At 35.9% G+C, this 13,826-nt stretch overlaps 1 protein-coding gene across 1 annotated transcript in view; it reads left to right on the plus strand.

The window, feature by feature from the left end:
- The window catches only part of LOC140950546 (rho guanine nucleotide exchange factor 11-like), a 65,102-nt gene that overhangs the window by 22,948 nt on the left and 28,328 nt on the right, over positions 1-13,826 (plus strand). The window contains 16 exon segments of the mRNA XM_073399786.1: positions 144-194; positions 1,669-1,726; positions 2,287-2,382; positions 2,549-2,654; positions 3,189-3,262; positions 3,797-3,866; positions 4,215-4,271; positions 5,016-5,056; positions 5,443-5,465; positions 5,960-5,992; positions 6,587-6,643; positions 7,851-7,923; positions 9,372-9,442; positions 10,389-10,429; positions 12,009-12,061; positions 13,316-13,375. Coding sequence (XP_073255887.1) covers positions 144-194; positions 1,669-1,726; positions 2,287-2,382; positions 2,549-2,654; positions 3,189-3,262; positions 3,797-3,866; positions 4,215-4,271; positions 5,016-5,056; positions 5,443-5,465; positions 5,960-5,992; positions 6,587-6,643; positions 7,851-7,923; positions 9,372-9,442; positions 10,389-10,429; positions 12,009-12,061; positions 13,316-13,375 — 964 coding nt within the window.

Below are 13,826 nucleotides of genomic sequence, written 5' to 3' on the forward strand. Positions count from 1 at the left end.
CTTTGTTTTTTTTCTTGTTAAACAAAGAGTTCTAATGACTATTTTGGCAACTATGTTTTATATGACTATTCTTTTTTCATCTGCTACTGAAACTTATTGTTTTTTCTTTAGAGCCTTTTATGATGTTTTTAATTTCTTTCCAGGGCCGAACTTGATTCTAATGCCACAGCTGATGCTACTCAGATTGACAGAAAGTAAGATTGGGTGGTAGTAACCAAATAAAAAATAGCAACCTATCTTCTTAATGTTTACTTGGATTAAAATTAGAATTCTCTAGATTCCCAAAAAGGTGTAGACATGGATTCTAGCTCACTTAGCTTGAGATGACAGAATACTTGAGCCTCTTACGTTCCATTTTTCCATGCACCCATACTGTTACATTAAATAACATAGCCAGGACATTATGACGCGATAATCAAGGCTGCTGCCTAGAAAAATTTTTTGGGAGCGCTTCGGGCTCCTAAACTAAAAAGTTAGGAGCCCAAGCAGCATTTCTAAGAGCTCAATTAAAAAGATTGGTAACTTTATTAACCCTTTGGTGACAGCCCGTTAGTAGCGAAAAAACCGCATTGTTCACCAATTCCTCTTCTTTGGACTAGTTTTTGGCTAATTAGCATAAGAGTGGCTAAAAATGAGTTTTGCAAACACAAAAGGCATAGTTTTCGACTAATCTGATGTAATTAAACAGCCTGTTTGTTTTTCACGCATGCGCAAAAGTCAAGATTTGGACCTTTTTTGCGAACCTATTTCAATCTTTCTCTCTTGCTCTCTTCTTTTGCTTTGCCTTTCTTGTTTTTGTTGCCCACTTTATCATCACTCTTTTGCATGGAATTGTAGCTGGCTAACTTTTTAGGAAAGGGGCAAATTTAATCTTCAAAGAGTAGTATGTAAACAGCAAAATTGGCAGTGGATTTTTCCTCAAAATGTTACCTTTCTTGTGAGTGTAACTCTGACAGGATTGGTCAGAATATCCAAAACAAGGTATCGCTGGAAAGATCTATCTTTGAAGAAGTTGTTGTTAATCAATTTATACCCTGTGAGCAGAGACCCTTTGATCTTCCTAGATAAGTTAAGGAGCTTTGCGTGATGAGGCAAAACCGAGTGTACTGTTCATGTTCGTAGCAAGATACAAAATGCCTCAAACTTGCAAAAGTTAATAGCCATCACGTGTAATTTGAAACCAGCTTACTTTTCCACGGATTGTGACTTTTTATCAGTTTTTACTTCATGCAGTAGTGACCTATGCTTCTAACACTGAAGAAAAAGTCATGATTTTATTATTTGAAGACTATTAAATTCATGTGACGCCATTTTCAGATGAGCATTTTCAACTGCTCTGCAGCGGAAGTCACAGAAGCAAATTTCAAGACATAATGCTGTTTGTTTACCTTTTATCGGCAGTAATATTTTTTTGCTTATGGCTGACGATTAAACGTTGTCCGTCATCGTTTCCAAAGTGTGGAATGAGCAGGCAATTTTGTTGTTTGTTCACTGGAAGTTAGCCTGAGAATCATAAGTTTTAGGGGCCCGCTAAGGTTCCCAGTTTGAAATTTTGGTTGCGTGAGGGTAAGTCATAGGTGCCTCTTGTGACCTGGTGCCCGTTAGGCAGCAGCCTTTGAAAATGTAATGTGCCATGTTGTCAGCAATGTTTCATTTTTTATTTGGCAGCACTGCAATGGCATCTGCCCTAACTACATTTTTAAAGCAAGTTGGACTCACTCTTAAGGTCAGTCAGAATTACCATTGAGCTTCTCACCTTACAACAGTAAGGTTATCATTTTTTTGCTCACCATTGTCAAGTAGCAGGGAAGAGATGGTGTGTAAAAAGGACACTATTGGGTCATAGGTGTGATGCATCAAACAAGCATGGGGCAACAACTGTGATTGTGAAGGATATTATTTTTAATATTAAACAAAAGAAAACAATAGTTGTTTGAAATAAAGCTACTCAGTGTTATTACAACATACCAATTTTTGTTTTTCCTCTGAATAACAGTAATAGGATTGGAATGAAGATAATGTGAACTGTGGAATTTAAATGAAGATTGTCGCAGTGGTAATTGGAATTTAAGCAATAAAATTGCGAATTAATTCAGAAAAAAAAAATTGGGGGACTTCAACGGGATTCGAACCCATGGCCTCTGCATTAGTGTTTTTGGGGGGGGGGGTTAATTTGCAATTGGTTAAATTGCAATTACCACTGCAACGATCATATCTTCACTTAAATTAGTAATAGTATTGGTGATTGACATTTTATATATATTTTGCATGTGTTTCTTTTTCCAGCAACAGGGAAACAATACAAATATCCTAGAGCGATATTCAAGTTTCACAAGAAAAGAACAGAGACCTGCACTGTTTAAGATTAAAGCAAGCAAAAAGGTACCTGATGTCTGTGGTAGTGATGAGATGCAAAGAAACAGAAAAGACAGTGTTTAGGAAAACTATATACTAGAAAATGATCTGGGCAGGGTTTCTTGTTAACTGCAGTATGTTCTTCAATCTGACGTTGTAGGCTGATTGCAGGATATTGTTTGTTTTTTTATAGATAAAAGGACACCATTTTGTCAGTACACACTACACAATTCTAACCTTCTGCAACCACTGTAATGGCCTATTGTGGGGCATTGGAGATCAAGGCTTCCAGTGCTCAAGTATGTTTGGTTATTTTTCAAAACTTAAGTGAAAATAATACCAGGGAGGTTGTTTTAGTCAGTTGAGTTTTATGCTTGTGAAGAAGACAGGTCTGTCAATGAGGGCCAGTAGCTGGCCAAAACTGCCGAGTAGTTAGCCATCCTTAGCTGGCTGCTTTCATTTCCTTCTACCATAACTGCTGACAAAATTGTTGAAAATTTATTTGCTCATGTTGTGAAAAAAAAAATCATTGTATCATGATTATAATAGAAGTATTATCAGAAGCTACAGTCGTAGTTAATTAAAAATGGTCTTTGTAACGTAACAAAAACAGAGTTCCAATTTTCACTTCTGTTGCGAGTTTGGGATAAGTACCATAAAATTAGTAGCTCAATTTATGAACCATGTATAATCGGTTTGCTTTAAATTTTGTTAACCTTGCTTTGGCAAAATTGATTCCTAAGTAATGTTGTGTATACCATCAGAGCATCAGAGAAATCTCGTTGTTACCCTTACAGCTTATCAGGGCTAAGTTAATGCTTTTTTTTGGTTAGCTTGTGAGTATAATGTGCATAAAGGAAACTGCTTTGAGGCAATTGAGGAATGCCCTGGACCTAAAAAGAAAAGGGTAAGTAAGCAAACTGTTAATCAGCCTTTATATGACCATTTGACTATAAGGGTGAAATAACAAACAGGATATTATTGTTAATATGATTACCAGCCAGTTCTTTCAAAGGTCTAATCTAATGATTGATCCTTATTTTTTTGTTTACTATCTGGTTAGCTTTTTAATATTCTGTAAAGGATTGATAGTGCCACATTGGTTCTTCTTTTTTTTGTATATTTTTTAGTTTGCATTCTAGGGTTTTTTAATTAACAGACTTTTTTGACATGTTCTTATTTTATAGCATTTCCAGTTCTGTAAATAAGTACAAACACACAAGTGATTGTCAACAAATTGTAATGGTTTTGTTAGGTTACGTCACAGGCTAAGTTAAGGAATGTGGTCACAATAACTTATTTAAAGCGGGCACTTATTGTTGAATGTCAGCGTACAAATTCTTTTTATGTATAACTTACAATTTACCTGTAAAATATAGACAGTGAAAATTTTCTTTACAAGAATTGAAAGACTCTTACACTTATTGTATGTTTGTTTTAGAAACCAGCTGTCAGGTCAACATCAGTTGTAAATAATAATCGGAAAATTAGTCAGCCATTTGGGGAAAAATGTGAGTGAAACAGTATGTCCGTTAATGTAGTAGACAATATTTGTTGTTAAGGTATCTAAATATGTTTATCTTACAGTGGCAGTAATGGACCATTTTGTATTGTTTTGGTCCAGTATTTATTGTTGTTAACTTTATCAACCTCGTAGTTAAACTAAACTGCATCAGGATTGAAAAGATACCCAGAATTCTAGAATTCTAATTTAAACTTTACTAAGAATGGTTTTAATTGTGTATATTGAGTTTTTTTACTGTTTCTATTTTTAACAAACTTGCTGAACTCTATATCATTTTTTGTCTGTGGAGGGTGGGTTTAATGTTGACATGATTTGTTTGTTATTGCCTTTTTAGATTGGGTGAAAAATCATGACAGTCAAGATGATGATGACCCTGAAAATGGCCCCGGAGGTAAGATGTGTTCACATAATTATCCCCGCCCCCAGATTATCTCAGTCGTTAAAAAGACAGCTGAAAATCAGACAGTAAAATATCTTATGGAAAGGCTGTGTTAACTTGGAAAGAGATGGCAAACCTCCATATATCACTGAATCCAGTTATCTTGTCCTTCTTGAGTTTGGCTGAACTGTGCAAAGGGCACTTGATATTACAGTGGGCGTCATTAAGTTGGTTGTCAAGTGCTTCTTGATATAATATTATTATCTAGTATTTTGATTAGACTCTTCACAAATAGATGAGCTGCGGAACTGTTGCCTTACAGGTTATTGGGGTGCCAGGTTCGGTAAGCGGCAGGGAAATATCCATGGCAACCCTGGAATGCAGGAACCACTCAAATGAGCGCCTGCTAACCAGCACAGTCACACTGAAATAATTCAGTTGAAATAACTTACCTGAAAGGATACTTACCCTGGCAACCAAACAAAACAGTGGGAGGGAGGAGAGGATACAAGAATCCTCAATGATTCGCAAGCGATAGCTGAGCTTTTGATCTGCAAAAATCAGCTGATAACACTGTATTTGTAAAGCAATGAACCTTGAAACCCTACAAAACTCCTGAAAGCCACCCCACAGGTCATGTACTGCCGATAGGGAAGACCCCTGGCTGTAATTGCTCGAGTTTAACTTTGCTTAAATGATATTTAGCCACATTAGATGTAATAATTATCTTATTGGTATTGCCTTTTACATTTTCAGTTGATTATAAAACAAAAAGTGGTTCTCTTGATGATGACTTGGTAAGTTATCCATTACTGTTAGTGCATAAGCAGATTATTGTATTAATGGCAGTTTTCAGTGTCACATACTCTCCTTGGTAAAATACTCCGACGTGCCTTTCCCAAGTATAGTTTCTTGTTAAATATCTTAAAGCCTTTTTAATTTACACGCATGACATTGGATGTCACATATCAAACAGGAATCACAGGAATCAGGGCCTGGTCACTAAGAGGCCGACTGGTACAGCAGGCCAGGTGACATTTTCAGAAACTGTATTACAGTTAAATCATACATTGAAGGGAGCCATGTTCTGATTCTATCACGTGTACATTTGAATCATCTTGAACATTTCTTTCTTGATCTGAATAAATGGAGTTCGTACTAATCGTCACGTTCTGTTTGACAGATTTCAGGTGGAAGGGAGAACAGGTAAAAGCAACCATTGTCGCGTACGCTTAAAATTGAGTTATTAAAGAGCAGGGTACAGTCCGTTTTCTCTAATCTTGGTAGAAAGCATGCATATGTCCTCGTATTTCCTTCCTTTCGTTTTCAAACAAAGGAAATAGTAGACACATCTGCATTCAGGTATTGTAAACAAAGAATAAGAGTTGTCATAGAAATTAACCCTCAATCTTGTGTTACCTGTCGTTTGAGCAACTCACCCCAATGCTCTATGCTAGAATGATGTTGTGTTCACCATGGTGAGCAGGAAAATTATTAACATGTATATTGAAAATAAGAATTTCCATTATCATTTCGTGTGTTTGTTCCAGATGAGGGCAAAAAAGTAACTCCAGGCCCTAGTTCAAAAGTTGAATAGATCACATAGTGGATAGTGGATAGTGGGTAGCTTTATCCACATTTTGAACAACTAGGGTCAGATGTCTAATTTGCTTTGCTGGTCTTTTTTGTTGTTACCTTAGAATAATGGGTGATGACCAGTCTAGAACAGACAGGTAACATGATTATAAATATGTTCAGCTCCAAATGAATGTATTTTGTGATCCTTCTGTGGCACCAAGTTAAGGTTTAAACTGCTTTGTCAATTGCTAGAAAATTAATCTTTGATCTTATGGAAGCCTTTTTTTGCTGGGTGAAGTGTTTGGCTTCAAATCCCATACCCTCCCTCCCCATGTATTCATTAAGTTATAATAATGACACTGATGCAAGAAACGCGCTTTAAAGATCCTCTGTAATACCAATAACAGCATTTTATTCTAAGAAAATAGATCTCGGCAATAATCTTTAAAAAACATTGCGTCGCATGCAAAAATCAAGCAAATTTAGGCCGAAGGGAAACAGTGACTCTTTCAACATAAGCTGTTTACAGTATTAGTACAGTGTTATTGTTGAAGTAGTAAGCCAACCATGATATTCTTATTTTTCGCCCATTAAACAGTTGTAATGTTTTCTTGTTGCAGGGAAAGATATTTAGGACCAGAAGTAAGTTTCATCAGCTATTAAACAAAATGAATTACTTAAGAACATTTTCTTCCATACAGTTAATTTATATTCAAGTTTCATCTATCATGCCCTCTCTTTTTAAAGAGGGATTCTGATTGAGTTTTTCTCTTTACCTTGCAGGAAGGGATGTCAAGACTTAAAAGGTGAGAATCTTTAAGTAAAGTGGTAATCATAAATGCAACTTGTTGACTCACGAAACACGTTTTCTAAAACTCCGTGACTCCGTAATCCACGCTCAATTTTTCTTTGAAAAGTTATTTTTTTGAGAATCAAAAGTTTTATTAAAAACAACATTTCCCAACACTACCCACTGATTGGGTGAGCCTTTTCCAACTTATTAACTATGTTGTTCACTGACTGCCCGGCTAGGTTTTGTCCGGAAGGAGGGGTATTGCCTGTTATGGCCTATGCGGGGAGGCTCTGCGCGAAAGGGGTACCTTTTTCACGATTCAGGTATATAAAAGTGTAGGGATTGCACTTGTTGAAAAATATGAAAGGGTAGGGAAATCTGTTATTTCGGTTTGTAAAAGGGCACAAAAGGGTTACCAGATGCATTTTATCTCGGTGAAAAAGTCGAGAAAACGTTCTGGTTTTGTGCGGATTTATTCACGTTTTTGAAGACAGTGCATTAACAGCAGTTGAAAGCGATGCAAAGTTCTTAATTAGGTATGTGAAAGGAGTACCATTTGTCAATAGAAGGTATATCACAGGGGTACCTTTTTTTGTCAAAAATAGTTTATAAAAGGGTCATGGGTTTGACCTCGGGTCAGAGCCTCCCCGTATAAAACTTTGTTGAGTACAGGTTCCGTGGTATATTTTTTTGACAAGCTTTTTAACATGAAAATGAAAGGACTCTTCTTCACTTGCAAATAGGAAAAGCTTTTGACACAAACCATAAACTTTCAAACACCTTTTCTCGGACAATTCATTGATTAGACCATCGACAGATTCTTGTTAGACGACCAAAAAAGCTGGTTTATTAAACTGAAAATACAGACACAGAGACCTGGAACTAAAACAAGTCGTATACTAAACTGAAGAAATGATATTTTCTGATCCATACATAAAAATTTTCATATCCCATGAGCGACCACATATCCAAAATAAAATAAATTTTCATCCCATCAATCCCTATAGTCGGAACCTTCACATCTTGGCAATTAAGGTTGTTTCTTATCACCGTTTGAGCATCTATGTTTTACTCGGTGGCCTGTGCATAGAGCAGCGTGCCTTTCATGTAACAAAGTGAGAGAGAAAGGCAGAAAATAGTCCAAAATTCTTCTTGTTAGCACCCTGTTCCTCATAAGAAACCTTTGTACTAATTATTTGTTTTGTATTTTGTTTCTTTAGCACTAGCGAACTCTACCTTGAGAAACCCCAATTAGCAAAACATGTTGGAAGATCTGAGAGCATGAAAACTACTGTAAGTAATATATGCCAGATACCAGTGGAACCCATGTAATTCACACGGCCACTAAATACATTCTAAAACAGATTGGTCATGTTTGTATGTTCAGTTTGACAAAAAGTGGTAGGTGTTTTCATCAGTCTGCCATGACTGCTTGCCTTGTGGCTCTGTGTGTGTGTCTTAAGCTATAGCTGGCAACACATTGAAACATTCACATTGTTTGCTGCAATTAGGGATTTGTCAGTGTTCTGCAATATTGTTGTAACTGTTATTGTTTCCCAGTCCGGTATCTTAATTCGAAAAATGAACAATCTTTAGATGAGGTTGAACTTGAAAGACAGAATTATCGAGGCTGAGGCAAATAACACAAACTGAAACCTTGGCAATGCTCGATATGATTGATTGATTGATTCACTTTTATTTGAATACGGTTATTTCACAAGTTAATATAACATAAAAGCCGTATAGAAACAGAAGTAACTACTGTACAACTACACTAAAAATATGAACAAATAATAAAATATAGTAAAATGTAGTCAACAGTTTGCCTGCCTACTAGCCAGTTTTCTTTTAAAGAAAGCTTTAGATTCGGACGCTTTTACGTCATTAGGTAATGAAAACCTATAGAATGATTTTTTATTATGAACACACATGAACTTATGTTAAAAGACGAAATAAACACCAAGTGATACATCGTCTTTCTTACAACGTTTTAACGTTTTCACCCTTGTGTCAACTTTAGTTCGCTCTAAAAGTTTCCTGGAAAGCCTTGTAGTTTTGTAGAATTCTCTTTGAAAGATCTTTTAAATGGCGAAAAATGTTCCTCCAACCTTTTGGCAGCCTGTAAAGTGGCGTCGTACAAAACTATGATTATCAGCAAAATTTCGTCACTTTGGAATGTTTAAAATTTGTTCATCTGTAAGAACGACGTATTGAAACCTATTGCCAGATGGAATTAGTGAGTTTACGCAACAGGACGGCAGAAATAAGAAGACGGCAAAACTCTTGTGTGTGACAAACGTGACAGGCCTATTACTTATGTGTGTTTCGTGATCTTCACTTAAGTTAATGTTTTCTAGTCTTTTACAAAAAGACCTGTTTAATGGAGGGTGCAGTTCGGCGGAAGAGTTTTCCAAACAAAATTATTGTCACGCTTGTCACACAAGGTTTACCGTCTTCTTTTCTCCCCCGTGCTGTTGCGTAAGCGCACTATTAACAGTGCACTTTTAGCCAATCAGAATTAAGATAAGAACAGAGTTACAGTCAACTCTCTTGATGGACATCAATATGAGACGGACACTTGGAGTTGGTCCCTGCAGCATTTCTTTACTCCTCTAAGTTGACTCTCTATAAGATGGACATCTCTCTAAGAAGGACACTTAGTGCTGATCCTAAAGGTGTCCGTCTTAGAGAGAGTTGACTGTACATAATAATGATTGTTGTTGTTTTGGGACTCTATGCAGAGGGACATTACGTCACAACTTGCGCCACTTAAAAGAATAAGACGATCAGTGGCGGGAACAGTGGAGTCTGTGTAAGTGTCACTGAATTATAACCTTTGCAGTAACAGTAATATAAGTCAAAGTTTAATTTTCAAGTTTTCATCCATTATTGCTTGATGCATATAGTACAGATAATGTCGATTTTAGGGTATCTTAACAATGAGGTGCTCCGGGACTGCCAGTAAGTTAGCCTCTCTTTCTATGAGGTTTTACCTAATTTCACAGAAAAATCAAAACCTGAACTGCTAACACCCAACACACATTTTCCTGGCGACTTGCCTCCCTTCCTGCTATTTTTTTTAAAGAAATGAAGACAGCCCTGAGTACATAACCGTCTTAGAAATGTAAAACTGTGTCACTGCATTAAACATCAGGAAAACTTATTTGTAACATAGATGCCACCATTAGTTATAGTAATGATTCAATTGCTATGATCCACAGCCATTTGCTGATTAGAGGTAAAGGACAATGCTTTCCTTTGCTGCTGCTTTAAAATTACATGCAGTATAGCTTTTGTGAAAACTAATCTGGGAATTTTTGCTTTCCAAATATTTATAAGAATCCAAATACTTGCAAAACTTTTAAAATTGAAGGGAATTATTTGAATCATTTGTTTGTTTGACTTCAGCTTTCGTCACTGAGTCACCCACGTTGCAAAACTTTTACAGTTATTTTTTAAAAACTAAAATATTAGAAAGAGTTACCAAGAGTCTACTCAAGTACTTCTGAAGGCGATCTCTAATCATTTGAAAGACATAATACTCACGAATGACGTCATGATGACCTTTTGGAAGCGTCCGGCGGGTAATATGTTGAAAATTTTAGTCTCTTGAAGGGACTTCAAGCATCAAGAAACAAAGGGGAAGAGAGAATTGAATTTTGGAGCATATAAAATGTGTGAAGATGTAAACACATCTGGTAGTAAAATATCACGTTATTTTTACTTTAAGCCTAATGTTTTGTTAATTATTTCTTTAGAGGCATAGATTCCCCAGTAATGGATCCTGTGTCTGAGGACGGTAAGTCACATTTGTGTCTTTTTTTGCTAAATCTTCTATTCTGTACATAATCCTTTATACCAGTTGTCGATGATTAAAAAAACACATTTCGTCTTTGGATAGTGGCTTATAAAATGGCCAACAATGAAGAGGTTTTGCTGACCCGCTGAAAAGGAATTAACTATCATTTTCATTGGTTTGATATTTTTATAGTTATGAAACAGCTTATCAAAGCTTTGTTTCATTATTTCCTAAAATGGGTGAAACAAAAATTCCAGAAAAACTTTTTAGACAAGTCGTTTCCTGTGTGTTTGTGGCATAACTTGTTAATGTTTATGTCGTGTATTAGTTTGTTTTTATTTCCCTTCCATACCCTTACCGTTAATTCCCACTGGTTATCATGAAAACATTTATGTAAACGTTCATTCTCACATATTGACAGTGATAACTGTAATTACACAATAATATCATCAACAAATTAACTAATGATACTAAAGCAAAACTAACTTTAAAAAGCTATAATCTAATTTTACTGCGCTCTCTTAAATGATATATTATTTTAACTGATGTTGTGAGTAACGTCGTATATAATCTGGTTGTCGCTTCTAACACTTATAAAGTGAGTAGACCATCGAATTTAATTTTGTTTTTTTGTTACTATTGTAATCTTGCTAATAACGTAGAGGTAGTTTACGTTCGACTTTTTTCATGTACAAATATTTTTACTATTTTCCTCTACATTAGCCCCAACGACAGGACCTTTAATTGTGCCAATCATCGTTGTAATAATCGTTTCTAACAAGAAGTAACTTTTAGTCTTATCACCCATGTGAAAAGCATCGAGCTGTAATTTATCAAGCATTCATTTAAGTCTGAAAAATTCACCATTCATCATTTTTATCAAACAAAAATGCTTAACCATAGTGTCATTTAAACATGCAAAAGCCTTGCTTAATGTCTACGTTATGTGGCAGCTATAAAATTCGTGGTTTTTTTATATGTTTATTGAATATTTCGTTTTACCTCAAACTTCAACTAATCATAACGAATAGCCTTCCGCATCATAACAGTCATTTTTACGTTCATACCGTGTTCATGAAACTGTTGATGTTTGAATTTTCTTACATGTAGCGGTTCAGGTGTTATGATAATTAGTTGCATTTAAAAGTAAACACATAAATTTTCCAGGTAAGTCTTTATTTTGAAGTTAAAGTAAGACTTAGGAAAGAAAACAAATGGTAATAAATGGCTGTGTCGTTTGACGCGTATTTTCTAGCAGGTAAATTGATGAGTATCCAGCTACTGTATTTTGAAAAAAAATTTGCTGCTATTTTGTACATCTGTCTTCTTTTTATAGATAAGTTGTTTCTTCTTTGCAGTTTTAATTGTTAATCCTAACTTTCCTACGGCTATAAATAATAAAAAAGTATTTAAACGTAGACTTGGATTCGTATGAAGTTAACGTTTAAATGAATAATGTAAGTGACCAATATTATGTTTCAAATTGACTATTGACCTGCAATAACTTAACATAAGCTGTCATCATTAACATTACCATGTGTTTATGTTTGTTGTGTCTCACAAGTTGTTTTTCTCCCAGGGAGACGTATGCGCTCACGATCTCCTTCTTTTCTGCCACCAGAAGAAGAACCAGTAAGTCTACTATGATAATTTTTTTTAAAAAACCTAACAAAGAACTCTGGGCCGAGTTGTTCAAAGCCGGGTTAAGATAACCCAGGGTTAGTGCGAGATTTGAATTCAGATTTGAAAGCATCAAAAGCATTTCAGTTTTAGTTCTTTTTGTGTACAAGTTGATGATTGGAAGCTCTAAAAATAACAGAGAAAATTATCCGAGAAAATGCTTTTGAACACAAGAAGAAAAGAAACCAGGGTTAAATTTAACCCCGCGTTAAGCGCTAATCGGCCTTCGAACAACTGGGCCCTGATCTTCCTGGATCACCGTTATACCACAGAAAACAGTTTGGTTAGTAGATTGTGAAGATAGGCAGTGGATGGTTAAGGATTCTTAATAAACTAGGGATTGCAAGCAACCTTTACATCAAAGTCACGTGATAAATCAATTCCACTTTTAAATATAATGTAAGTTTGTATATGTTAATTCGCTGTCTTATTCAGGGTATGAGATGAGAATTCATTGGAGTGTCGTTTCGTTGAATTTACCAAAATGTGGAACGCACGTGTAGCCTATCGATTCTTTTAGTTTTGTGCCGTTCTCACAGTTCTCGTAACGGCAAGTCATGGGCTTATCACTGGTTATGTATATTTATGAGCTTTTTTTTTGTAACTAGTCTCATAGGGGTGTATTTCTTACCCAAGATAGTTTTGTAAAGATGTACATACAGTGTACGTAATCTATCCCCTGCCTATCTTCATTCTTGCAAAAAGTCTGAGATGTACCCTTAAGTAGACCAACTAACAGTGTTTGCTAACGTTTATGCTAGATGTAAAAATGCTTTGTATTCTTGTATCATTGGAGGTCAACGTAAAAGAACACTACTGCTAGTTGCGGAAGTTAAAAAGCTAGTCATATATACACGTTGTATGATGAATTTGTCCGAGAAACGATCGCTTGATTGGCTGATGTAGCATCAGTGCAAATCACAAATCACAACAACAGGTTGCATCTTACTATGCGTGTGTCCGATCTCTATCGACAGTGGATGCAATAGGGGAATTAGGAGCAGAAAAAAAGTTCTTCTGGCGGTAGTCTTCTTTTGCAGTTTTATTTTCAGTGATTGTGAATTGTTTGATTGAAATTGATTGTGAAATGTTTAGTTAAAAATTTGAAAAAACAAACAAACAAAAACAAAGTGGACCCAATTTGTCCAGCGCCGGAAGAGTAAATCTACAGTGTTAACAATAATTGTTTTGATTTTGATTTGCAAGGATCCAGACATGGAGGTTGATGCCCAACCCATACCTTGGCACCAAGTTGTAGATAAAAAGGTAATTAGCAAACAGTTGTGTATGAATTATTCGGTTTGAATGGGTAGTTGTTTCTTTGGTGTAAACCATGGTAGGTGTTGGTGATAGAAATGGACGTTGAATTTCGTTTGACGATCGATTATTTAAACAGGTTTTCTCATTGTCAAAAAACGAGTAAAAAATGACGCAAATAACATCCGTCGAACGACGTTTCGGTGTCATCGTGACGCCATTTTCAATTACGCAGACTGTCGGAAATAATTTTCGGATAGAACAACTCCTCACAATGTTGGGACCCACAGTGCATGGTGGCAAGGATACAACCCATAACCATGTGCGCTTGCCCCAAACAATGTTGGAAGAGCTGTGCAAACGGATCCAACAATCTTGCGTTGCTTTGGGGATGCCTGTTTTCCTTTCGTAAAGTAAACGGTCGTTGCCTTTTCTAATGGACGATGTCCTCATTGGTAAC

This window comes from Porites lutea, chromosome 10 (assembly GCF_958299795.1).
Source record: "Porites lutea chromosome 10, jaPorLute2.1, whole genome shotgun sequence".
NCBI classification, from domain to species: Eukaryota; Metazoa; Cnidaria; class Anthozoa; order Scleractinia; family Poritidae; genus Porites; species Porites lutea.